The 27,642-nt window shown below is 44.1% G+C and overlaps 1 protein-coding gene across 1 annotated transcript; it reads right to left on the bottom strand.

Moving 5' to 3' along the window:
* On the bottom strand, window positions 1-22,677 carry PRICKLE3 (prickle planar cell polarity protein 3). The gene is made up of 8 exons (XM_075834195.1): window positions 22,572-22,677; window positions 10,081-10,166; window positions 8,230-8,410; window positions 8,027-8,140; window positions 5,773-5,913; window positions 3,367-3,570; window positions 3,098-3,284; window positions 1-2,822 (listed from the first exon to the last, which is right to left on the bottom strand). The coding sequence occupies exons 1-8, from the start codon at window positions 22,602-22,604 to the stop codon at window positions 2,137-2,139; spliced, it is 1,632 nt and encodes a 543-aa protein (XP_075690310.1). The 5' UTR covers window positions 22,605-22,677; the 3' UTR covers window positions 1-2,136.
* Window positions 22,678-27,642: the final 4,965 nt, after the last annotated feature.

The raw sequence follows: 27,642 nt of genomic DNA, 5'->3' as shown, positions 1-27,642 counted from the left end.
TTCAATTCCTTAACATTTTCAAACTCTCTACTTGCTGCAAATGAATTGAATTTTTTTTTGACACCCAGAGTCTGAAAACCAGTACATACCTAATACCTGCTGAGCATTTACTACATTGTATCCAACTCTCTACAAGCTAAACACAAAAGCAGTATAAGGCCCTGTTCACACCATGTTTATGGTCTACGTTTAACATATACACCGGAAAAAACTCCGGACGTAAAATGTAGGCTGTGATGGATACGTAACAGTGGCAGTCGACTGTGCTATTGATTCGGTAAAAACGACGGAACCCTGTCACAACGGTGACAGACGGAAACCATTAGCTAGGTTTCCGTCACCATTGCGTTCAATAGTGAGGGAAACGGAAGCAGAGGTTTGCGTTTGACTTTCCGCTGAGGGGTAAACCCGACGGAAACCTCCGACGGAACCCCTCAGTGGAAATGAACGGTGATGTGAACAGGCCCTTACATGGTTTATTCTTGCTGCTTCTATCCTGTGTCACTCATACAGGCACCAGAACTTCCTGTATGATGAAATTTCTTGGACTGTTCCACCCAGGCTCTCCACAGGGGGGACACAACCGCCTATCACAGTTACTGCTTTTTAATAGACAAATTCCTGTCACATATTTATAATGGAGAAGATTACAGTTCTGCCTTTGTGTCCATATGTTTATATTCTCTTATCTTATTTAGGATAGGGAAGGATAATAACACTGTCCTCCCAGCAGGCAGAGATGGTGCTGGCTCTAGCGTCTCGTGATGGGGGAAACATCATGAGATTTATGGCATAGCAGAGAGGAAGAGAAGGAACGGTGAAATCTAAAATTCAAGATGGTGTCTGTGCAGAAGCAGAAAGGAGTCCGGACTGCAGGGGAACAATATACATAAAAGAAGCGCAGAGCTGGATAGAAAATCAGAGGTCCTTGATCTAGAAGTACGCAGTGTATCTTAGCCTTCGTTCACATCTGCGTTGGGTCTCCGTTCATGGGTTCCGTCTGAGCTCTCCGTCAGGGGAACCCAAGAACTGAATATAAACTAAAACAAATGGAAACCATAGGTTTGCATCACCATTGAATGTGACGGATCCGGTGCAAAGGTTTCCGTTTGTCACCGTTGTGTAAGGGTTCCGTCGTTTTGACAAAATCAATACCGTAGTCGACTGCGCTATGGTTTCCATTTGTTTCAGTTTGGATTCCGTTCATGGGTTACCCTGACGGAAAGCTCAGACGCAGATGTGAACGAAGCCTAACCTAGAACCAGCAGGAAATTCCGTCCGAAAAATCGCACCAAATTGTGGTGAAGATTTTCGGACCAAATCTCCGCAGCGGAAGTAGTACTGGACAAAAGTCAATACCTACCCCCTGGGCTTTGTCATAGCGACGAGTCCCTCTTCTCCGTGCAGCCCGACCTCCTGTGATTGGCTGCTGCAGTCACATGGAATGAAACATCATACCAGGTGGCCGGGCTGGACGGAGAACAGAGGAAAACTCGTCTCTAAAACAAATCCCAAAAATCGCAACATTTTCTATTTGTTGCGGATTTTACCTCCCTATTGAATTCAATTAGGGAAAACCCACAACAAAAGAGCAAGAATTGAATAAATTGACATGCTGCGGATTTTAAAACCGCATTGCAGGTCAATTTATGAACATTTTCGCAGCTTTTTTTTTTTCTGCAGAATTCGCACAGAATCCGCACAGAATTCCGTTAAAACCCAGCCTAAAGGTTTTCATCCTCTGTATGTAAACAAGAATGTTTCCATTCACTGACAGCAAGCAGACATCTTAAAAATTGTAAGGAGAAAAAAAATATGTTCTAAGGTTATATATTAGATCCATATACAGTGGTTAAGCTTTATTTATGTAGCACTCGAAAACCCCTTTAAAGGATACTTCAAAACTTTTAGGAAAAGGGTAGGAGAAAGTTATGATGGACGTTACCACTGATTTATACATAGGTAAGTGAGAAAGACATGGTATCTTTCCCGAATCTCTTCCACCTGTACAGTGAATACATAGATAGCTTCCACATCAATGATAAGTGCCCCAATAAATAGTTTAACAGTTTGAGTCTGAGTTTAGGTCACTTTGGTGGCCTGTAATGGCCCCTGGGTAGCCAAGCTGCATATGGTTCAGGATAGGTTGCAGTTCTTGTCTTTCTTCTTTGGTGATGGGGGAGGATTGGGAGAAGTAGGATGCCCTGGAGGTCTCATAAAAGCAGGCAAAGGAATGGGCTCTCCTAAAAAGTAGCCATCTTCATCATCAGAAGATGAAGACGAGGTGGAAGAGAACGATGGATAGGTAAAATGTATGGGTTCCTTCAGTTCCGTGCTAAGAGGAATTTTAAAGGTGACTCTGTGGCCTGTTCGATTCTGACTCCTGAGGTCAGGTAGGGAGCGTCTTTGGGAACATTCACGGGAGAATTGGCGAGGTGTTCCTCTCAGGCTGGAGTGTATGGACCTTACAGGAGTTACATAGGCGTTGCACTGCTGGGGTGTCCCAGACTGATCTATCATAGACATAGCTCTTCTTCCTCCTGCCATTCGTCTATCTTCAAAACTTTCGACCTCTGGCTCTACGTTGGTAGATGTGCCAATATCTCTTGTTTCTTTGCGTGGCGAAACATCTACCTGTGCTGGGCTGATAGAGCGCTCACTGTTTGTCCGTGGCAGACTGCAGGCCCTGGAACAATAAATTTGCCCATGACGTGGTAGGAAAGGCCTGCCCAGAAGAGATGACCCACACCTTCCACAACAGAAGCAGCGTTCAGATGCATGCCAGTGCTGGGCGCCATGTGATAGCTGTCCATCATCTACACCTAGTGGCAAAGAGACCATTTATTAGTTTGTGAAAGACTGGTACAAATATAAGTCCTAGAGTTGCCATCTTCAGTTGTTAAAAAAATTCACCCCTGCGGGTACCAGTTTGCCTAGAGTAGAGTACCGCATCATTGCATGACTAGATAGCTTTGCGATTCAGGAGGTGGTGGGTGGCAGCCATGATGGTAGACATATTGGTTGTCACCTGGCTTTCTAACTTGGCAGAATATGACAATTGAAGGACTATTAACCTAATAACAATACATTTTCTTACCTATGATCTCGCCGCAGCTGTCACAATACTGTGCGTAGAGTCTCTCATAGCACGGAGAGCAGTACGACCGCTTATCTTTCATTATATAACGTTGACCTACGAGAGAGCACTCACACTCAAAGCAGCAGAAGTGCCTGGTGTGCCAATGGTACCCTTCAGCCTGTGTGCACTCCAATGAGAAGATGATCTGAAAGAGAAAACAACCCATAGAACCATAAATTCATTAGTAATTAATAGTAAAAGTAATTGGCACATGAGAGGGCACTGACCTCATCACATGCCAAGCATCGTGGTCGCTGAAGTTCAGCATGGTGCCGGCCACAGTACACTTGTCCGCCATGGTAGAAGTAGATGAGGTCACAGATCAGCTCCGAGCACTGAGTACAGGTGAAACACTGCGGGTGCCAACAAGAGCCCAGTCCTGCCCTGGACGCAAATACTGCCACATCACCCCCACTGATCTGGTGTCCACACTGCACAATGAGAATGATAGGCTCCTGTTATTAGTACAAATGTTAACGTATACGATTTTGCTTCTATCACACAGAACAACTGGGAGCTTTTGGTGGTTCCTCTCATTGATAGTAAGGGTATGTTCACACGGCCTATTTACGGACGTAATTCGGGCGTTTTAACCCCCGAATTACGTCCGAAATTACGGCTTGAAAGCGTTGACAAACATCTGCCCATTGAAAGCAATGGGCTGACGTTTGTCTGTTCACACGAGGCGTATATTTACGCGTCGCTGTCAAAAGACGGCACGTAAATAGACGCCCGCGCCAAAGAAGTGTCATGTCACTTCTTCAGACGTAAATGGAGCCGTTTTGAATGGACTCCATGGAAAACCAGCTCCAGTTACGTCCGTAATGGACGCGGCGTTCAAGCGCCTGCACATGCCGCTACGGCTGAAATGACGGGGCTGTTTTCTCCTGGAAACAGCCCCGTAATTTCGGCCGTTACGGACGCTGCCGTGTGAACATACCCTAAGGCTGGATTCACACGAGGTCATTACGTCCGTAATTGACGGACGTATTTCGGCCGCAAGTCCCGGACCGAACACAGTGCAGGGAGCCGGGCTCCTAGCATCATAGTTATGTACGATGCTAGGAGTCCCTGCCTCGCTGCCGGACAACTGTCCCGTACTGTAATCATGTTTTCAGTACGGGACAGTTGTCCGGCAGCTGTGTTCGGTCCGGGACTTTCGGCCGAAATACGTCCGTCAATTACGGACGTAATGACCTCGTGTGAATCCAACCTTACTATCACTGTATAGTATGGATCCCCACCAAACAACACCACATATCTCAGCTTCCTGGATCCATGTCTCACATGGGGCTAACTACATATTGTTAGGTTTTGAACAGAAGTAGGCCCTTTTCGCATCTGCGTTTGGGCTTCCATTTTGCTCCTCCATCAGAGGAGCAGAACAACAAAAATACCAGAAGCGCCGATTCCGTTGAATGACAACTGGCGCCCAATGAAACCAATTGACTTTAATTGGTTCGATCAGGTTTTTGTCTGGGGTGTCCGTGGTTTCACCGGAAACAATGGCACAGAAAACTGCGCTATTGCTTTCGGTATTTTCGGTCTTCTCCGCGATGGAGGCCCTTAGCGGAGCCTCCAACAGAAATGTGAACAGGACTTTAGGCTTTTTAGCCAAGTCCAGATTAAAGGGATGGCACATGGGGCTCGCGCCTTGGGGCCTCTACCAGTTGCAGTGCATATAGACGTCTTTGCGAGTGACACTGCAACCTCCCCACATCCTGCGCAGCAGAAGAGGACCTCCTCCTAGTTCTGTGATACTTCGCAGGGAGGACGACGTCACGTAGTGATGTCTCATTTGGCTCCAGCGGGCAAACAGGCAGGTGCAGTGCAGCTCAGCCTCAGCAGGCTGAATAATGTGTGACCCGTGGGTGGCTGGTGGCTGCAAGCTGGCTGGTAATGTTTAATTTATGATTTATCCATGTCCTAAACATCGCCTCACACTTAGTAATGACACACAACTAGCAATAACCAGCTACATCTGCTTCACAAATGGTAAATTAAGCAGATGTAGCAGAGCTGAATTTGTCGCCATCTACAATGAGCCATCTGAGGTGACAATTTCAGCTTTGCTACATTTGCTTCATATACCATATATGAAGCAGATGTAGCAGTGCTGAATTTGTCACCACAGACTTCACAATATGATGGATAGCACATCTATCTATTGTCTGTATGCAGTCGTGCACCCTTGAGGCACATTTTATTTCGTACTTGGGATAGACTAGATACAAATACCAAACTGTCCATTAAACGTTGCACATATATGAAGCAGATGTAGCAGAGCTGAATTTAGCCCCAAAGCTGGCAAATATGACATCAGCGCTCCAGGCTAAAAGATTTACTTTAGCGTCTTTGGAATTTAGCCTATTTGTGATCTACGAATGCTTAAAATAAAAAAAAATTATGGGGGGCCCCAACCAGATATTACGCCCAGGGCCCTCGGCCCACCTTAATTATCCCTGCTTTTAGCACTATCCAATAAGCTAAGAACCATTTTGATGTGGTATTCACAAAGATTCCTTCTCTTATTAGCCACCCACAACCAAGTTATGAGTATATCATCGTATAAGTAAGTATATAGACGAACTATAGGCAGCATTATTTCCTGCATGCATTAGATGGTCTCTTACCTTCTGGCAGACTGTGCCACTCATGGTTCTGGAGACTGGACGTACAGACCCACGACCCAAATTTTCAAGTCTCCTTTTCTGGCCGAAGAGCGTAAGCAACTCCTCTTCTTCCTCTCCCTGCAAAGAGCAGCAGTACCGGGCCTGGGACAGGTCCGGCTTACAACTAACAGCAGTACTGGGCCTGGCATAGAACAAACAGCAGAACTAGATCTGCCACAGAACCATGCAAAGAGCAACGCAAACAGTAGAGAAGAAAGGAGCAAAGTATAAAAAAACTCACCAAGCTCAAGTCTACAGTCTAAAGCGGAGAGGAAGAATTATCTCTATGGTGTACTAGGTGAACATATTTCAAATGGGAAACACTGAGACCCAGTGGCAGATGTAGGCCTCATTCACATCTGCGTTGGATAGGGGTCTCCATCGCAGATCCGGACAAAAACGCAGAAAACTATAGCACAGCATGCTGCGCTATTGTTTCTGGTAAAGCCACACATAACCCGACAGAACCCATTAAAGTCAATGGGTTCCGCCGGTTGCCGGAGGTGTCCGTCGTATAACAGAACCGGCGCTTACGGTATTTCCGTTCTGCTCCTTTGACGGAGCAGAACAACAGAAACAATGACGCAGGTGTGAACCCAGCCTAAGGCCTAGTTCACACCGAGTTTTTCGACAGGCAAAAACAATCTTTCTTAAAATTCCTTCAGGATTTTTTAGGCAGATTATGAAACGCAAGCGTTTTTTTGTCACTTTCTTTTACACTTTTTTTTTAACACTTTTTTCTTAAATTAGGAAAATGCTAAATCTGCGGACATTTTTTGTTAAAAAAAAAGTGTGCCAAAAAAACTTTTAAACAAGCAGCGAAGTTTTTTTATACCTCCCATTGAGTTCAATGGAGGTTCAGATGCGGAAGCCCCTCTAAGAAAGGGCATGATGCTTTTTTTTATATGTGAGTGGTCAAAAACCGCCAGGGAAACAAAACGCCTCTATCTCAGCGCCAAAAAACTCAGTGCGAACTAGGCCCAATGCCAACATGACCAAAATTTATTTGGGTTCCTGCTCATAGGTCTGGCTAGTCACATATTGAGCCATGGTGAACTAGAAAAGAATGTTAAATTAAGTGAACTCTGGCATTGTAGCATGTATTTTAGGCAGAAGATAACTCATGTTCTTCTTGCCACCTCTTGGTTGTGCTGCGGCCCATTGCCCATGTGTCCATCCACAACCAGCAAACAATGTAAAGAACACCTATTATATCTTAGTAGTGATACTGCTCATGTCTATGGAAGATAATGTGCAGTTCTCAATGTTTATTGTATACTGGTACACTACCTTTATTCCAGTTGAAGTATGATGTCCACACTATGAACATTTGCAACTGAACTATGTGGCAATTTGGAGGATTTGGGGTCAATATGTGAGGCCCACAAAATTGTTCAAATTGGACTCAAGCACAAAAACAAAAAGCACCTTTATAGTCACTTAACTGGCATCTCTAGGCCTCCCTGAGACTCAAGGGCATGGGCATGGGCAAGGACAGCTCAGCGTTATGTAATTCGGCATACTATAATAAAAGGCAGGCTAATGGTACGAAGGCCCCAGCCACATTACATTTGTGATGTCCATTCAGCATGTACATGGAAAAAGCTCCTGACGTACACTCTAAATGTGTCCATAGGGCTCCATTAGGGTCCTCTTAGCCTCCATCAGGCTGGTATACATCAGTATACTTTTTTTTTTAAGGATGGAATTGCGTAGTAGACTACGCTTTTCCGTCCGATCGGATCGTGCAGAAAACATATACAGCGCAGTATATGGTTTTTTTTTAACATGGGAGCCTATGGGTGATGCATGTCACAGGTATACGTTTAATGAACACATCCATGACTTTTAAATAGCTTTTCATGACATATACGTTAAACAGATACCATTATTGGTGACGGATGCCTTAAACGAATGCCTAACAGTAGCATCCGTCATCCATAGATTCTAATGGTATCTGTTTAACATATACGTCATGAACAGGGTGATGAGAGTTCATGACATATAAGGTTAACGGATACCATTAAAGTCTATGGTGACGAATGACACCGTTAAGGCATCCGTCACAGCCTACGTTTAATGTATAAGTCGGGTGCTTTTCCCAGCCTATACGTTAAAAATTGGCCAAAAACGTGACTTGAATGGGCCCGAAGAGTCAAGAAACAGTAAGAAGGTAAGATTTAGGCATAGTATAACCCTCAAACATTCTCTTTACCTCACAGTCATGTGGGGGTAGTTGGCGCAGAAGTTGCCTCAGTCTGTATCTTTCTCCCATACTGTGCACATATGGGACCTTGTCCTCGGGAAGACTTCTGAAATATTGATGGACCTGAGACAAAATTCCATAGCACACATATCAATAACTATTATGAAATATTTGCCCACTAAATATCACTATGAAGATAGGTGGTAAGATACCTGCTCAGGGGTTAGTCCAGGGGGTGACCATGCATATTTCTCAAGGGCAGAATCAGAACTGCTTTCTCCTGAGGACAAACGCTGTGCCCCTACCATTTGGCACAGAGATCGCTCAAGATCCTGAGGAGATGTGGAACTTCCGTGGTCTTCCCATGGGCAGTGACAATGCTGGCAGATCTTCCTGGAATAAAAATAATGAGAAAAGTGGGCAAAATATAGAGGTCAACTTATAAATATGTTCAGAATAATACATTATGGGATGACAGTACCCTACAAAACCACTAAATACCCCACAAGCTCCATTACTTTCCAACTCAGACCGTTTCTCAGTGCTGTGCTTTAGGAATGAGAAGTGGTGGTTCAGGAAGGTTGGGTGGTTCTGTTGATTGTATGGGCAGGGGTATTCGGGTCAAGATTGTGGTTCAAGGCTGCTGAGGATACAGTATATACCAGGAAATGAGGTAGGGGGTTAGTATGGGGTCTTCCCTCCACAGTGTATACCCGCCTCCTATGGGTTCAAAGCACAGTAATCCCAATTTGCTATATAATAGCCCCTTTGATGCCCCTTTGTCCTATGCACCAGGTCTCTGCGAATAAGATGCGCCAGGAGGACTGGCAAACATAAAAAGTATTGTTATTGTAGGAAATTATCTACAGAGAAAGGACTCATTCAAGAATAAAAAATGATGTGCTTGTAAATCCATTTTATTAACCACTTACACCTACTTTTGCATTTATGGCAATGTTGTTTCAAGGAGTTTTAGACTATGTTAGGTCATAGAGCCAAGTCAATGACCAGTAAGTTATTTTAGGTCCCGGAGGAATGTGACACATCAATAACACTGCATGATGTGAGATTATCCGGCCATTGTCACTACGGCTAGAAGATGAAGAAGATGACTCCTTTATAGGAAAAATATAGGATGCTTAATTGTAGAGACTGAGCGTTACATAGCTTTAGCTTGCAGCGGAAACAGATTCTTCCTAGGCCTAAGGGACGTGTTGATTTCTCGTAAAGTGATCCCGCAAATATAACGAAGGTCACACATGATCAATTTTGCATTCTAGGAAGGTAATTATATTTTATTGGTTACCTGAGTTTTTACTACAATTTCTAACATTGTGTTACTGGCCCTTATCAGAGGCACAAATTAAGCAATATTGGAAATTGTGGTAAGTGAGCCCAGTAGTCTCTCAATGTGATTTTTGCCAGCACCGTTTTTTCAGATGTTTCACCTGTAAAAACTGTGGCAATGCATGGTAAAACCATGCAGCACATTACCACTAGGTGTACGGGCAGCCTTATTAACAGCCCACACACCCACAAACTATTCGTTCTTGAATAAGTTATTCGAATAATTATAGGTACTGCCTAGTAATAATATGGTATTTGGGTACTCAGAATATAGGGTGTAAGCTATGACTGGCACAAATTGTTCTTCCTGCTTTGGGCAACCCGCTTTTCTTAGCAGGGGTTAAGCTAATAAGAAATCTCCTGCTGCTGGGACCCCCAGCGATCAGCTGTACTCAGAGTTAAGACCTGTCAGTAACTGTCCATTTCTTCTGCAGCACCACCACAGGAGAAATGAAACATTACATGGTGCCCATTGAAAGCAATGGTCTTTCCTTGTGTCAAGTCCTCCAGAGCTAGAGATGATCTTTGTAGCCACTTTCTGCTCCCGCTAATAGATGGAGGTCACACGTAGGGGGTCCTACTCTGTTAAACCAGACAATTTGTTTAAGCCAAAAAAAAACATGGGAACACACAGAAATAATGCCATGGGAACATTCCTATAGATTAATGGACATTTATATATAAGGAACACAAAAAATGAGTACATTTTTACATACCTCCACCTGTGTGCAAGGAAACCTGGGCATCGTTCTTTGCAGGAGTAACATGGTTGTCCCTGACCTGTAACATTAACCTCCGTTCCCTAGTGCAGAAATGAAAAGGAATAAAATGAATCACATCTCATGAATCACACAGGAAAATTACATAGGATTTATCCACATTTTTCCATGTTCAAAGGAATGGAATTGAATGGATTTAAAGTCAAGCTCGTTCTTTTCATCAACAATGTCTATCAGTCAGCAAATGTAAAATCTATCATCAAGCACCTTTTTGATTTTCTGTTTCTTGCCACATAGAAGCTTTAATAGCTTTAAGTCCAGAGATACATAGCAAATTCAGCTGCATGATGTTTCTTGGCAGTAAAAGTCGCATGATGGTGTAACCCATAAGTAAGCTTGCCAACTGGCGCAACCCAATGAGGTCACAAAGTGGCCTCCAAGAAAACCTATAACTAACTACTATTCTTACACAGCACTCCAATATAAATAAATGTAAAACTATCATGATGGTCAGCGAACAATTATATTAAATAAAAGTTGGAAGGCTCTAATTGTATAATAGTAGTATAATGTTATGGATATCTTGCTGTATAGTTGTCCGTTACCTTAACACCTAACATTAACAGACGTGCTTTGGATTTATATTTCGTCCCCTATACCTAACTGAATCCTTTTTCGAAGTAAAAACAAAACCCCTGCTCAATTTTTATGTTTTACTGGAAATATCCCCCTCTATGTGGCAGGATGGGGGGCCGCTATGTAAGAGCAGCTCCCATTCTTGCGGCCACGGACTGACCGTGCTGATCGCTGGGGGTTAGATAGGCCGGGCTCTGTGTCAATCAGATGTTCGCTGGGCCGGCTTCAATTTAAAAAAGGGGGTTGTCTTTGTGAAACTTTATATTAAAGTACATTGCAATTCATTTTTATTCTTATATTATTTCAAATCCTCTGCCTGTATGTTTACTAAGGTGTAGCAGACACAGGCTTTCATAAAACAGCCATTGCCTTATGATAGGCTCACAAAGAAACCCCATAGAATTTAAAATCACAATGACTTCCTTTATATCCTGTGTCATGATCTGTGGGTATGTGGACCCACTGGGCCGTAACGCTGTAGCGGGATAGAGGCTGGCGAACAGAGTACCAAGTCAATATATAAATAGTCCAAGCACAAGGGTACCTGTAGTGGTTCAGACAGTAGCAACAGCTAAGCACAGATGGAACCTTGCCAGCAGACACTAGACGTGGTGTACCACAGCAGGCGGAACCTGTGGCACAACATGACTCCAACAGGTTTAAGGCACAGGAAAAAATAGCACGGGATACAGGGTACCGGTAGCAGGGCACGGGAACAACGGGAACAGGATAACACTAAGGGACCATTTGCAAGACTAACATAGGAAAACACAACAACGCTCAGGCAATGAGTAAGGGGGCAGGGCCCTTCTTATAGTCCAGGGTGATCATGGGCTAATTAATGATAATTCCCATCCCCTTTAAGGCCAGGCTCGAGCGTGCGCACGCACCCTACGGGACACTGCGGACCGGAGCGGAAGTGAGCGTTGGCGTCTCCTAGCGAGGACATGTGGGCTAGCGCTCACAGATCCATAGCTGCAGCCGCCGGGGGGTGAGTAGTCCCGATGCTCCGTGGCCCTGGACGCTATATCCTGCTTGTGTAATTCCCTAATGTATAAGTGTTCTCTAAAGGTGAACCTACACATAATAAAATGTTTGGACTTGAATGTTCACAAAGGAGCAATCATTGGGTAAGATTTAAGTAACGAATGTTTCAGAAAAAAACATTTATGAGTCTAAACTTGATACATAATACCATACCTGAGGTAAGAGTAGGAAGAAAGAGGTGTGGAGGCCAAACAATACAAACCACAAGAATGATACAATTTAAGAGAAACAGTCTAAGCTCTGCATCAAGAGCAAAATTAAAACAAATCTATAATTCAGTGTGCCATACAAGGCATACCCATAACGAGTACAGTACATGTGTGCCCCTGGGCAAAACATGTGAAATTGCTCCAGATTCAATTATGGAAACAGAAAAATAGTATGAAATATTGCCTGAATAATAGTGCAAAACAATACCTAAATAATTCTACCATATAGTGCTAAGTAACAAGAGCATACAGTGCTTAACACTTCTATACAATGCCTACATAAAGCCACAATTTAATGCTCAAATAAAAGTGTGGTTCAAAACAACAATAATACCAACATACAATCACAAGGGAGAGAAGAAAACCTGGACCGCACATCCACTTGCTATACCTGATCTATTGCGGCTCAGCATAATTTAAACATATACCAACATACAATGGTGAAATAGCACTGCTAAACACACCCTAAATAATATTGGCATACAATGCCCAAAAAGCCACACTGAATCTTAAAACGGAAAAACTCTATTAAAGATACAATAAAGTGATAAGATTCTTTGTCTAGTGTTCAATGCCATTGATGTGGTTTTGATCCTGGTGTCAAGTTGTAGTAATTGTGTGACAACCCTGGCTCCACTAATGTATTATAGTATTTAGAGTTGATACCAGGTAGCGAGTCACATGCAGGGGGCCTGAGAGCCAAAAGTGGCTACTGCACCACCGGTTGGGGAACAATGTAGAAGATTTTGCATTTTAGTGTAGGCCATGCCACCAGTGTCTATCCATCCAGAAACATCTCAACCCTAATTCAGCTCACAAAAGAACCCGTCCAGCGGTATTGGAGATTGCGCACAGTAGAATTGGCAACAATATATATATTGTTTTTCATAATGTGTGCAGTGTCCGAGCATTTTTTATTGATGGCCCATCCTTAGGATAGGTCATCAATATCAGATCAGTGGGGGTCCTACTCCCGGCACCCCCACGATTAGTTTATTGAAGTGAATGGGACTAAGCTGCAATCCCAGGCACAGCCACTACAGAAGTGTACAGCGCTGTGCCAGGTAAACACTGAAAGGCCACGATGAATGCCGTGGCCCCTTCAGTCAGCTGATCGGTGGGGATGCTGGGAGTTGGACCCTCACCAATCTGAGATTGATAATCTATCCTAAGGCCATCAATTAAAAATGCCTGGACAACCCCTTTAAACTGCCATGAATATGAATTTACATGCAGGTATAAATTCTATTTATAATTTTATTTAAAAAAATATTAACAAATAATATGCATTTATTTTATTTAACATAGTAAACTTTTTTTTAGCACTGCAACTTGTTGTCTTAGTCAAGTAAACACCTCATATAGTTAAAAAAAACAAAAAAACAGCGCCGCCTAATGACTATATTCTCATGAAAAACAGGATTTATGAGATTTTAGCTACCAATAATGTAATCTAATTACTATAAACATGTACCTGTTGTTTCTGTGCTGAACAACAGTTATAGAAAAAAAATTATATATATATATATATATATATATATATATATATATATATAAATATACATAATATAATAATTCACTGTACAGCCTTCAAGGCAAGCAGCAGTATAAACAGACTCAACTATGCAAGAAAAGGCCTTGAAAAACTATGGAGTGTCCTAGACAAAACATCTGCTAGTTGTCCAGATTCATGATAACTGAAAGGGCACATTTACAAATTTACCATATTGTATCACGCCGCTCTGATGTATGACCACTTTAAACACACAGGAAACCCAAGCAAATACCCATATCATGGCTCGCTACAGGGAATTCCTGCTTTTAATAATTTCCTCCCCTATCCTGCTCTTAAAACAAAATGCATTCCCTTCAGTGTAAAACAGGTACACTGCCCGTCCCCAGGCGCCTTCATCACGTACGGTAGACACAAGTCAGGATCCACCCTGCCTACCCCAAACTAACAACGCAGCATGAACTGTGCCCCAATAAGCAGTTTCTTTAAAAGGGTTCTCTGAGACATTAAAGAGGACCTGTCACCTCTCCTGACATGTCTGTTTTAGTAAATAATTGTATTTCCCATGAAAATACAATTCTGGAGAATCTTTTCTTTGTATTGTGCTGTTCCTCTGTTATTCCTTCTAGGAATTTATGAATTAATTGACAACTGGGTGTTATGGGATTCAGCGGGACAGTCCCGGATTTTGGGCGGTGTCACGCTGTCCGGGGCAGCTGGTGGTATGCCCGGTCTCCCGGTGTCAACTGTATCTGCGTCCTCAGGATGCAGACACAGTTGAAACCAATGCTGAAGCAGCTCCCTGCTTCATCATTAGTACAGAGGACTCCCCGGGCACAGCGCTACTTGAAGTAATGTGCCCGTGGAAGCCCTTGACGTCACTGTCCATATATGGACAATGACGTCAGTGGCTCCTCCAGAAGTGGAATCCCCGGCCACGGCATGGCCGATACTCTGGCGGAGGATTCTGCCCCTAGAGGGAGTCCCAATGGCTACAGTGGGCTAGCGCTATTTACAGGGGGTGTGGCACTATCTTTAAGGGGGATGTGGCACTATCTACATGGGCACTGTGCCACAATCTACAGGGGACACTAGCGCTATCTACATGGGCACTGTGTGTGGAACTATCTACATAGGCACTGTGGCACTTTCTACATGGGCACTGGCACTTTATATGTTGGCACTGGCACTAGGGGCAGCTAAGGGGGCATTATACTGTATGGGGCAGCTAAGGCGGCATTATGCTGAATGGGGAAACTTGTTTTGGCATTATATTGCATGGGGGCATCTGTGTTGGCTTACTGTATGGGGCATCTGTGTGGGCATTATACTGCATGAGGGCATCTGTGTGGGCATTATACTGTATGGGGCATCTGTGGGCATTATACTGCATGGGGGCATCTGTGGGCATTATACTGTATGGATGCATCTATGGAGCATTATACTGTATTATGGCAGCTATGGGGGCATTACACTGTGTGTTGGCAGCTATGGGGGCATGATACTGTATGGTGGCAGCTAGAGGGTATTATACTGTGTGGGGGCGGCTATTTGGCATTATACTGTGTGGGAGGCACTATGGGAGCATGATACTGTGTGGGCTGAACCGAGTGTGTATGGGCGGGGATTGGGCGGGATTAGAGGCGTGGGTTAAAAGGAAAAAAAATTCAACGGCGCGCTACGCGATACTTGAAAGTTGGGAGGTATGACGAAGCTGCTTTTAAGGTGGCAGCGGGACCCCCTACCTACTGGGCCCCTGTGGGGCTGCACAGGTTGCACCAATGGTATATCCGTTCCTGAGTAAGTTGGGATTAACTCATCGGCCCCTGCAGGGAAAATGCAGTATTCTCCCTTAGAAGCAATGCTACAAATTTCTCTGCCATAGGAATTAGCATTCACATATTATTTGGGTGAGATATCTGTCTGCACAAACAACTTATGTCATGTTTACGCCCAGTTTTACCTAAAGGAATGTAAATGTTTTCCAGCAATTTGCACATTGATGATTTTCATTAGACAAGATAAAAAAACGTCACTTTGAGTAAATTGCGTCCGTTTGAGGAAATTGTAAATACCTGCAATTTAGTGTTTGATCATAAAACCTGTATATTCTTCACTTCACAGGTTACGGACACCCCATAATATCGCTAGTAGCTGTAAATATGAGCTCTAATTGGTCAGAACACACCAGTAATTCCGGTCGTGTGAATCTCCTGAGGGCACATTCCCTGTTATCAGATCTCAGAGATCAAAGCTAAATGATGTGGACAAGTCACGGGAAGATTCTGCGCTACTGAATAGTTTAACAAAAAAGAGAAAATGAGCGAGTACGGTGCTCAGCAGTTACTAATGACTTGAACATGTTGGGAGTTGTTACTATGTTACTAATAGGTAATGAAATTTGTCTAACAAATGATGTGAACGAATGAATGTAAATTAACAAAAAGTCACTTGAGGTCACATTTCCATCTCGTATATAAGAGCAGTTTAGGCTTCGTTCACATCTGCGTCAGGGCTACGTTCCGTCTGAGCTTTCCGTCGGAACGGACCCCTGACTGACACAAACTGAAACCATAAGTTTCCGTTTCCATCCCCATAGGTTTCAATGTTGACGGATTCGGTGCCAATGGTTTCAGTTTGTCTCCGTTGTGTAAGGGTTCCGTCGTTTTGATGGGATGAATACCGTAGTCGACTATAGACCCTCAAACACACACTATCCCCTCAAAAGCCCCTAATAGGGAAGTTTACAACAGGGTTCCCTAGGGTCAGATCAAGGTGGTCCAAGGGCAAATAATTTAGGGATCCAGACCCCACCGAACACACTATGGCAGCCACATATAGAAGAGCTAGTTGCACATGGCCCTCTCCACTGAAATCTATTGGAGTTATGGAGACAGCTGAGCTTGCAACTCACTTATACGTGAAAGGAAAGAGCCACATGCATCCGTGACCACCTCTCCACCTCTTCTTGGTTGGATAGAATGGCCAAACAACCTTCAGGAGGCCCCTATTTTCCTGAAAGGTGGGGGTCCCAGAGGTGAGCAGTGTATATAGTACCCATATAAATAGTGACTGCATGTGGCATATTTCAAAATTGTGAAATGGGGCACATCAAAAGAACCGGCATGGGTCGGAAGAGTCACTGGCGATGGTCCCCTAGATCCTCAAGGTGATTGAGGCCCTGGGGCACATGCCATGTGTTCCCTTTCTGTAATCCTGCCCTGGGATTCCCTGAATCCGAAGCTAAATGAGAAGCTCCCTCTTTGGGACACCAAATAAAATGGGTGTCATTAAAAGTCACTTTAAAATATCATAATAAATGTGTTCTTGTAGAAGCATTAAAACAGAATTGGATCTCCAAAGTTACTCATTGTACATATTAAGGTCAGATTCCCTCATGAATAATTATTTGGCCCTGCTGTTCGAGCCGTTGCTTAGCAATATGGGCTGTTGCCAGTGGGTGACACATTCGGATCTCCGTGCTCCTCTAGAGATTTGTATGTGTCATCCATATTCAGTACTAAAGCTAATGGCGCATATTCAGGCTTACATCCAGCAGTTTAGCTCATGCGCTGGAGAAAGAGGATGGCAGCTCCTTATACACGAATAGGGCGAGATCTGTCAATCACAGGGATCAGGGTGGGGATTGGCGGGGAAAGGCATCTTCCTGAATTGGGCCCTGTTACTACTCATGTTGCCCTCAGATAGATCCCTATGATGCAGTAATTTGGGTTTTTACTATAACTGCGGGGGGTTAGGTGTTAGATCCAGAACACAGACAGTTAAACACACGTACAATACGCCCGTCTTAAGATTAGTAGAGTGGTGAAACTGTGTCTTGGGGGCAGGTGTGTTAATAAATGACTGAACCATTATAAGAACTGTGCTACTCATTATCCCACGGTCTCAGGACTGTCGTGGGAATCTGAGGAAAAGTCTGAGAAATACTACACTACTTGCAGCGTAGAAAAAGTTACCGCCTTCAGATGCATTCTTTTTCTGCAGGCCAGATAGGGCTAATAGTTTTAAAATGTTTAAAGGGGTTTTCTAGGATATAACATTGTTGGCTTATCCTCTCCGTGTAGGTGTAAATTATATAGAGATGGGACTGGGCGGATGAAAATGGGAAATAAGGACTTATATTTTGTGGACGGTTAACGTTCTACACGTTGCCATAAAATCACCATTAGGAAAGGTGCAAAAACTGATCAAAGACATGAGATCACTTTCAGCTGACAGCTATCTCTGAACCAATCATGAACAAGAGGGATAAGTGGCCGCTTCATGCCTTTGTCGCTGCTTATCTTTGGAAAACAATATAATCAATGAGTTTCGGTTTATACTGATGGCAAAGATCCATCATTTTATATTTATGGCCAGAGATCATATCCTGCCATCCCCATGTGACACTGGAAATTAATGTAAAGTGCCTCCATAACACCAACTTTTTCTATTGGTCTGGATAATTCTCTCCGTATTGATCACTGCTTTGATGTATCCTTCAGAAGACTATAGCTGCAGACGATAAGGTCCTTTGTAACAGCAACGTGTGTAGTGAAGGGTCTCATTTGACTTTTTTTAGGATTATCTGATGTGTTCCTTACAGGTACCAGCATACCCTACCATTCAGACGACAAATCTCCTACCTCTGATCTATGAGTCGTATCAGCCTTATAACGTAACAAGCCCAAACAGATCTTCTAAGTATATAGTAAAGTATGCCTACCCGACCACTTCATTACGTCATGTCTTATTAGCTGCCATGATTGTCTATAATTATGTTACTATTGCAGACGGTATTCGCAAATGATCCAGTGATAGCTCCGTCTAGTCACAAGTCAGCCATAGGCATATCCATTTTATTCCGATCCAAAAACAATACAACATTGTTTAAAATGTAAGACAAGCCAAGGTCCAATAAACTAAACGCATATAGTAACAATACATAAAATGATATACATGCTTAATCAGCGAATTATTGGAAAGAACTTTCAAGTACATGTCACAAATACAAAATAATGATTGAAAATTGTATAAACCACTCACATACAATGATTATGTCAAAACCTTAAAGGGGACTCATGATGACGACCACTGTTCATATGCGGTATTAGTGCATATAAACATCATAGATGGGATTTCCCCACTCAGGTCCTCCTCTATGAGCCAGAGAGGAAAGCAACGCATAAAGGGCAGCTCTCAACCCAAAACGTCCATGTATTACATGGTTGGCAGCGTTGGGTCCACCAGGGGTTTCTAAAGCTGGACCTGCAGAGATCAACTGATTGTCCTATCAGCTCCAATTTAAGAAGACACTGACTTTGTGAGACAATCCCTTTAACCCCTTGACGCAACTATGCAGTTATTGGCAAGTGCCGTACTTGTACTGTGCGGGTATAGTTCGTGCATTCTGCTGCAATGGCCTGGATTTGAGATTACTCCGATCACCACACAACCCCTTGAATATCACAAATTTTTATGTTTTTACTTATTGTTCTTGTGGGTTATATACATTTTTATATCTCTAATACCATCTCTTCAACATAGTGATGGTCAAATCAAAGGCGTAGCTTTGGGCCCAGTGCAACATCTGTACCAGGGCCCCCCTACCTACCATGTGCCATTTATGATACTGGTGTCTTCTTATGTAGCTGTTGTAACACTGGCTGCGAGTGCCGCTCCTGCTGGTTGTTCCCGCTGCCAGGTTAGTCACCCCTGCCGCCTATGCTCTAGCTGTGGGGTTGTTTCGGCGGTCCGCGCCCGCAGGCATGCTGCCTCCCTTGGCAGGCACGGATGCCAGTATGCCTCTGCTCCCCATGGTCATGCTCCTCCTATCCCCTCTACTCGCTGCCACTCTGCACCCAATGCCTCATAGGGCGCGCACGTGCTACCGGACGATTCTTAAAGGGCCAGTGTGCATTCACCATCATCCCCAATAAATCAAAGATGCACAGTGCATACTTAAAGCAGCCTCACTAGTTACCTGACCAACTTTGGTGCAACATAGTTTGCTCCTGCGAAGGTTTCTATCTGTATCCTGCTCCATGCTCTCAGTCCATATCCTGTTACTACCAGTTCACATCCAGCTACCTGCTACCAGTCTGTATCCAGCTACTTCCTATCAGTCCGTAACCAGCTGCCTGCTACCTGTCTGTGGCCTACTACCTGTTGTCAACCTGTGTCCTGCTGTGATCCTGTGACCCGCTATGTTCCTGAGACCACTGATCGGTACCAAGTCTGTTACAGTATCACCTGCCTGTGCCTGACCCTATGGTGTACTTCACTGTTGTCTCCAGGTCCATAGGACCAGCTGTTACTCACACTGGGACCACTACAAGAGGTAGCAACCTGGTAGTCTCCCCACTGTGTAGTCCAGATCCCCATTCGGGGGTTAAATGGTGGCTATTGGGGAGACTACTTAGGCAACACATTTAGAGGTGGCTCAAAGTCGAAACCAGTTGAGTAGCACAATTGGTCCACATCCCACTGGTCGTTACAGCAGTGAGGCCTTTGGGCTCCATCAGACACCAGGGCCTGGGTGTGACTGCTACCTCTGCACTGCCCTGTACCTACGCCTCTGAATCTAATTACCATGACACTTCTACTAAATTATATTTATCTTAAAATCAAAGTATTTTCACGTTCATTTGTCCCTACGTTTTATAATAGCTCTTTATGCCGGCCTCGGAAATTTCGTCCCGTAAACGTGCCCCTGCTGCCAACAGTTGAGGGCAATGTTCTACTCATGGCTGTACATCATGGCACTTATAAGCTTAGAAGACTTGTGGTCCCACAGCTTGTGGACATCCCTCACATGTGACATCTAGCTGGTTGCTGGAACATTTGGTCAGGCCGGGGGTTCACCCACACTTGACGAGTGAAAACCCAATGGACAAAGATTAAGACTGCCTGCCTTATTCTTGTATTCTGCTCAGTACATCGTGAATTCTGATGCTTGAGTTGGACTCACACACTAGAGAACTGAAATCCAGCAGCAACTACATCTGTGAAATCACATCCCTAACTTTTCTTTGAAGAGCTTGGATCTACAAGATGGCAGCTTATGTGGAGAAGCTGTGACTCGATGGAAGGCGTTTGGCAGGTTGAGGGTGTTCATTGTTTATTGAGGATTACCTACATTAATGTCTTTATTGCACTAAAGCAATATCATTGTGTGTGGGCTTACTTCATCAGTTCACTCTCGAACAGTGAGTGGTGAGAAAGATCTGGTTTTGACTTATTGTATATGTACAACTTACTGGGCTTTCATCTTGCATTTATGTCACATACTTGTCCAAAAAGTGACACATGTAATCGTGACAGCCCAATATTTAGTTTCTGCCCTCTAAGGATCTGTTCACATTGCAAAACGGCTATAAATATTTAAGTTTTTTAGGAAAAAATATCATGATGACAACTCTTAGGTGGTAGTCTTTTATCTTTACAGGGGTTGTCTAGTTTAGGAAACACATTTCCAAATATCCTATTAGGGCATTCTGAGTTAAAAGAGGGGAGTCCCTCATTCGGGACCTACAACAATCAGCGGAGAATGGATACAAAGAGCGTCTGAGCCTCTGGAGGACTCAGGACATCCATGCATTAGACAGACAGCCCACTGATTACAATGGGCACCATGTAATGATTCATTTACCCTGTGGCGGCACTGCAGGGGAATTAAACACCTGCTGCCAGGTTCTATTGCAGTTTACATCTGGTTGCTGGGGGTCCCTGCAGTGGGACATCCTGTCATCAGCTTATTTTTGGGGGATCCTCCTTGTCACCATCCAAAGAATTATTGTATCTTTACATCTTTTTCTGGTTGAAATTATTAGGCCAGGAAGGAACGTGTTATCTCTATAGAAGTTAAAGTGTTTTTCGGGACTGTAATATCGATGGCCAGTCCTTAGAATAGGTCATCAATATCTGATTAGTGGGGTTCCAACTCCCCCAACAGTGATTACTCAGGCACAATACCATACATTTGGTTGTTGCTGTGAGCTGCAATACTACGCACAGCTGTGACTTTCTAAATCATGAAGGGGAGCGTAGCTGATCGCCAGGGGTGGCAATCAGATATTAAGGAAAGACCACAATTATTACAGTCCCAGAAAACATCTGTAAGACAAAATCTCTACATATATGAGGTTCCCCTAACAATTTATAGATGAACATTATAAATACCATACTCATACCTAAAAAGACTGCCTGATATCACACATATTGTCCTTTCAACAGACTTACAAATGATTGAATAATTTTCGACAACCCCAGTCTAGATTGTGGGTTTCTAACTGATGTAGGGGTCTTACTGCTGGGAGCCCTTGTGATCAGATGCCAAATTGCCTGCTATCCTCCAGAATAAAAACTGTACTGTACTCGACTCTCAGCCAAAATGTGTGGAGACGGGTCCTGATTAGGAACCCCATGTCTATCAGTTCAACATGCCCGAATAAGGTATTTATTAAGGGACCATCTAAAGCAAACCAACGACAGGTCATAATTGTTAAATGATAAAACTCCATTAACTCAAACATGAGGTAAAGAAATTATTATTTTTTTGTCATGTTCAGTAAAGCCGGAAATAAATGCAGCAGATACACCAGATGAAGGAAAATGACTGATGTGAAGCCTGTAGAGATGCCGTGATCACTCTCTGTATCTTATAATCGTCATTTTTGACGTTTTTGAAAACTAGTGACGGTTAAATATCTATGGCAATACTGTATAATAATAAATATATATGTAAAATAGTACATTTCTGGATTACAATGACATTACCTTGGTCCTATGTACTATTCCTTGAGTACTAGATTGTGTTTATAATCCTTATGTCTGGATAATACTTAGGCTAGCAAAAAATAAACTACAAAAAAAAAATAATTCCCAAAAATTGTGGTGACGTGAATTGTTTAAAAAAAGATTGAGTTTTAGATGATGTGTCTCCATGAATGAAGCGAGAGCGACACAGCGGCAAATATGCCTTTGCTTGTGAGACTCAGAGACAAAAAAAAATAAAGCAGAATTTAGGAGACACACTGCTTACGGACATAATAGCATACACAAGCAACAGCTGTCCACCTTACCTGGGACCGGCGCCTCCTGGAATTGCGGAACATCCTGACCCTCCGGATGTCTACTGAGGACTCTTACAGTAACTCTTTCCTGGTCTTCAGTTCCGTTCACCTGAAGCCAGTCCACACCCCTACACACCACACAGGACCTCCCCAGGGGACAGGCAGCCCTACCTGTAAGAGGAGACAGACACTCCTAGGCTGGAAAGTCACACCACCCCCGGAAGCAGCATTCATATTAGAGCACATAGGTCTTTCTTTAACTCTTTTGTGCCCGGCACTGGGAATTTTCTAAAGAAAACTAGAAATGAATGCTTCTGAGCCATCCAATCGGAAAAGAGATACAGAACTTAATCTATCAACAGCGCTGTTCTCTTTTATTCCTAAACACAAATTTTATAATATAAATTCTTGTAAAATACCATCGAATTATTTTATATTTTATGTCCAACTTTGTACACAAAGGTCCCCGTGTATCAATGCATTGTAGCTTTAAATTTGGCTTAAGAGGTTACTATAAACTGTTGCAGGTGGCACCATATTAATCAAACCGATAAGTATTTTATAACTGTTAACGGGACCTGGGGCGCTTCCAAATTGTATATCTTTTAGAAGGGGTGAGACAGGGACAGGCTTGTTAGTAAGATATATTACAATTACTGTTGTGCAATGGGCTCCAGGATTGTACATGGTGCAATATCACAGCATTAGTAGAATGCCTTAAAGGAGCTGTCTAGTTTTTAAATACTCAATTAGGATATTCAGAATTATTGGAGGGGGCGGCCGTTCAGGATCCTCATCTAGTAGTCAAGAGTGGAAAGCTGCGACAAAGTACACCCCTCTCCCTGGAGGACCCGACATGTCAGTGCATTACACAGACAGCCCATTGATTTCAATGGGAACTGTGTAATGTTTTGTTTCCCCTGTGGTGGCGCTGTAGGGAAATTGAACACTTGCTGCCAGGTTTCCCCGCAGATTACAACTGATCGCTGCTGGTCTGTGAGAACAATTTATCATTAAGGGACCTATGTTACAAAATAAGATTGTCAAAACAACACCTTTAAGATCGAATGTGGATGCTATATTAATGTGCCTGTGGCTATTCTGATTCTGCAGAAGTCAGGCTTTGTTTATGGGGTCTGTATTCTGTGAATGGACCTCTTGCAGAGGCTGTTACTATGACTATCACTAACTAGTGACAACCCCTATGACGGCTCCTACAGAGCAGTTACAGGGATTTTTAATTTCTTGCCACTCTGGGCATACTCGTGAAGCCCCATGCACTTGGTCGTATTTGGGATTCACATCATACACATCCCGTACAGCTTCTGTATATTCAGTCCACTATATATTCATTTATATACATATAGTGTGATTTTTTTTTCTACAGGAGATGAGTGCACAGTGCCTGGTGTAAGGATGACATCATAGCAAGCTCTATGTAGACATTGATCCAGCAAGGACTGCTAGGAGATATAAAGGCTATGTAAACCTATAATGTGATTTTATGCAGTTTTTAAATAGGTTTTTATTGTTTTAAAAATGTACTTTTTGAGATAACATAGAAGCTGTATCTTGCCGTCAGAGCCGAATCCGTCATGTCAGCAGGACTGACGGCTCAGCTGAAAGGTGGTCTCTAACACGCATGATCCAGCTGTTATTGATCACATCTAAGCTCGTGAACTTAGATGTGATTGATAACAGCTGGAACCCGCGTGTCAGGGACATGCAGGACCCACCCTTCGGCCAAGCCGTCAGTCCTGCTGACCTGACGGATTCGGCTTTGGCAGCAAAATACAGCTTTTATGTATACAAGATACATAGCTGTATCTCAAAGAGTACAATTTTTTTTTATAAAAACCTTTTTAAATGTTGCATAAAATCACATTATACATAGTTTTGTAAACTAAAAAACATTGATTTCAAAGGTTTATATAGCCCTAAAGCTCAGAAGACTGCAGGATTGTGATTGCAGCTCTGGATAATAATATAGGATGTAACAGGATCAGTACAAGATAAATAATGTCATTTATATTACCTCAAAAGTTTATGTAAATTAATTCTATAAGGTATCTTGAAGTTATCTGTGAATATACTGAAAACAAAGAGGGGAAGATTTACTAAGACTGGCATTTTATGTGCCAGTCTTAGTTATCTGCTCCACTGGAGTAAGATGCGACAGATTTATTAAAACGCACACGGAAATTAAAAGAAAATGATACTCACCTCGTCAATCCTCTTCTCCCCTCCAGGTCACCTCTGCATGCTGCGGCTCATACAAGATCCTGACGCCAAGCAGCTTCAGGTTCTTTATGCGACGCAACACTCAACGTCATCAGTGCTTCGTCACGTTCGTCATCCAACATCTGTGACAGGACACTACCATAAGAAACACCACCCAAGCCGTGTATGTGGCAATTAAAGCCACAGGTGCCCCCACTAGTACAGTTGTTTTAGGGCATATTATAGTAATGGTCTGCCATTGTGATAAGGCCCCTGTGAAGTAGAAATCTAAATTGAATTCGAGGGGAGTGTAACTTCAGGAGAGATAAGATGCTGAAACACAATGGCCTTTTTCTTTTACACAATGAAGCAACAATTTGAACCGCACACCCACGTTCATGTAAAAAAAATCCACAGAATTCTCTCATCTTTCTATGAATGTTTGCTTTTGTTACCTTTCTCCACCATATAATACACCTGGCAGAAAAAAAGCTTACTAGAAAGTGAATAGTTCTTAAAGGAAAATATAACCTCTTTATATGTAGGACACCGGGAAAGGCATAGTTGTGGTTCCAAGCTCTTGGGCTCTGGTGCCAAAACTTTACCTGGGCCCACAGCCACCTAACAATTGTCTTCCTCTGCACGACGAGATTATAGTACCCTGTATGGATTCTTTATACCATCTAAAAGACAAGTACTTACGTGTACTGTAGGTGGTTATATACATTAGATCAGGGGTCTCAAGTACGCGGCCCGCGGGCCGCATGCGGCCCCTGGGGCTGTTATCTGCGGCCCGAGGTACACAGAGCCGCTGGTACAAACTCTGCTCCGGGACTCTGGAATTCCCTGACATCGCTGTCCACATATGGACAGCGATGTCAGGGTTTTCCCCAGAGCGGAGTCCTGGGCAGAGCACTAGTATAAGCTCTGCTCCGGGACTCTGTGGAATTCCCTGACATCGCTGTCCATATATGGACAATGTTTCAGGGTTTTCCCCAGAGCGGAGTCCCGGGCAGAGCGCTTGTATCGGCTCTGCTCCGGGACTCTGTGGAATTCCCTGACATCACTGTCCATATATGGACAGTGTGTCAGGGTCTTCCCCAGAGCGGAGTCCTGGGCAGAGCACTAGTATAAGCTCTGCTCCGGGTCTCTGTGGAATTCCCTGACATCGCTGTTCATATATGGACAGTGTGTCAGGGTTTTGCCCAGAGCGGAGTCCCGGGCAGAGCACTAGTATCGGCTCTGCTCCGGGACTCTGTGAAATTCCCTGGCAACGGTGTCCATGTATGGACACACGATGTCTGGGGCTTCCCCAGAGCCGGAGTCACGGGCAGAGCGCTAGTATAGGCTCTGCTCCGGGACTCTGTGGAATTCCCTGACATCGCTGTCCATATATGGACAGTGTTGTCAGGGTCTTCCCCAGAGCGGAATCCCGGGCAGAGCGCTAGTATAGGCTCTACTCCGGGACTCTGTGGAATCTTCTGACACCGCTGTCCACATATGGACAGCGGTGCCTGGGGCTTCCCCAGAGCTGGAGTCCCGGGCAGAGCACTAGTATAGGCTCTGCTCAGGGACTCTGGGGAGGCCTCTGAAATCGCTGTCCATACATCGACAGTGATGTCAGGGGCTTCCCCAGAGCAGGAGTCCCAGTGATGTCAGGAGCACAGCTGGAGTCCCAGGAAGAGCCTACTAGCGCTCTGCCCGGGACTCCAGCTCTGGGGTTGCCCCTGACATCCATGTCCATATATGGACAGTGATGTCAGGAGCAGAGCTGGAATCCCAGGCAGAGTGCTAGAAGCGGCTTTGCTCCTGGACTCCAGCTCTGAGCAAGCCCCTGACATCACTGTCCATATAAGGACACTGATGTTAATGGCTTCCCCAGAATTCCGGCGCAGAGCCTATACTAGTGCTCTGCTCCGGGACTCTGGCTCTCGGGCTGCCCCTGATATCACATTCCGGTCCAGGAGTATCCCCTGATGTCACTGTGTATGGACAGTGACGTCAGGGGCTCCAACAGTAGAGGAATCCCCAGCCAAAGCGTCGGCAACGCTCTGGCTGGGGATTCCACTCCTAGAAGGAGCCCCAATGGAGATATCGAGCCCCAATGGAGATATCTACTTGGGGTTTGTGTGGCATTATCTGCAGAGGCCACTGTGGCAGCATCTGCGGAGGGCACTGTGGCAGCATCTGCGGAGGGCACTGTGGCAGCATCTACGGAGGGCACTGTGGCATCTACGGAGGGCACTGTGGCAGCATCTACGGAGTGCACTGTGGCAGCATCTACAGAGGGCACTGTGGCAGCATCTACAGAGGGCACTGTGGCAGCATCTACAGAGGGCACTGTGGCAGTATGTACAGAGGACACTGGTATTATCTAGGGGTGTGTTGCATTATCTACAGAGGACACTGGCATTATCTACAGAGGGCATTGTGGCATTATCTACAGGGGCACTGTGGCATTATCTACAGAGGGCACTGTGGCATTATCTGCAGAGGGTACTGTGGCATTATCTGCAGAGGGCACTGTGGCAGCATCTACAGAGGGCACTGTGGCAGTATGTACAGAGGACACTGTGGCATTATGTAGGGGTGTGTGGCATTATCTACAGAGGGCACTGTGGCATTATCTACAGAGGGCACTGGGGCATTAACTACAGAGGGCACTGTGGCATTATCTACAGAGGGCACTGTGGCAGTATCTACAGACTATATGGCACAATGACAATACGAAATATGGGATCAAAACTATTCCGAAACACTTCCACGATGCAATATTTGTAATACATAAACACAACAAAACGTATACTAAAAAATGTAAAAGTAACACTGCAAAACATTTGCAGAACTACTGATCCAGCAT

Source organism: Rhinoderma darwinii, chromosome 8, assembly GCF_050947455.1.
Source record: "Rhinoderma darwinii isolate aRhiDar2 chromosome 8, aRhiDar2.hap1, whole genome shotgun sequence".
In the NCBI taxonomy this organism is placed as follows: domain Eukaryota; kingdom Metazoa; phylum Chordata; class Amphibia; order Anura; family Rhinodermatidae; genus Rhinoderma; species Rhinoderma darwinii.
The sequence above is the reverse complement of the archived record's forward strand: the minus strand, read 5'-3'. Positions and strand labels throughout refer to the sequence as shown.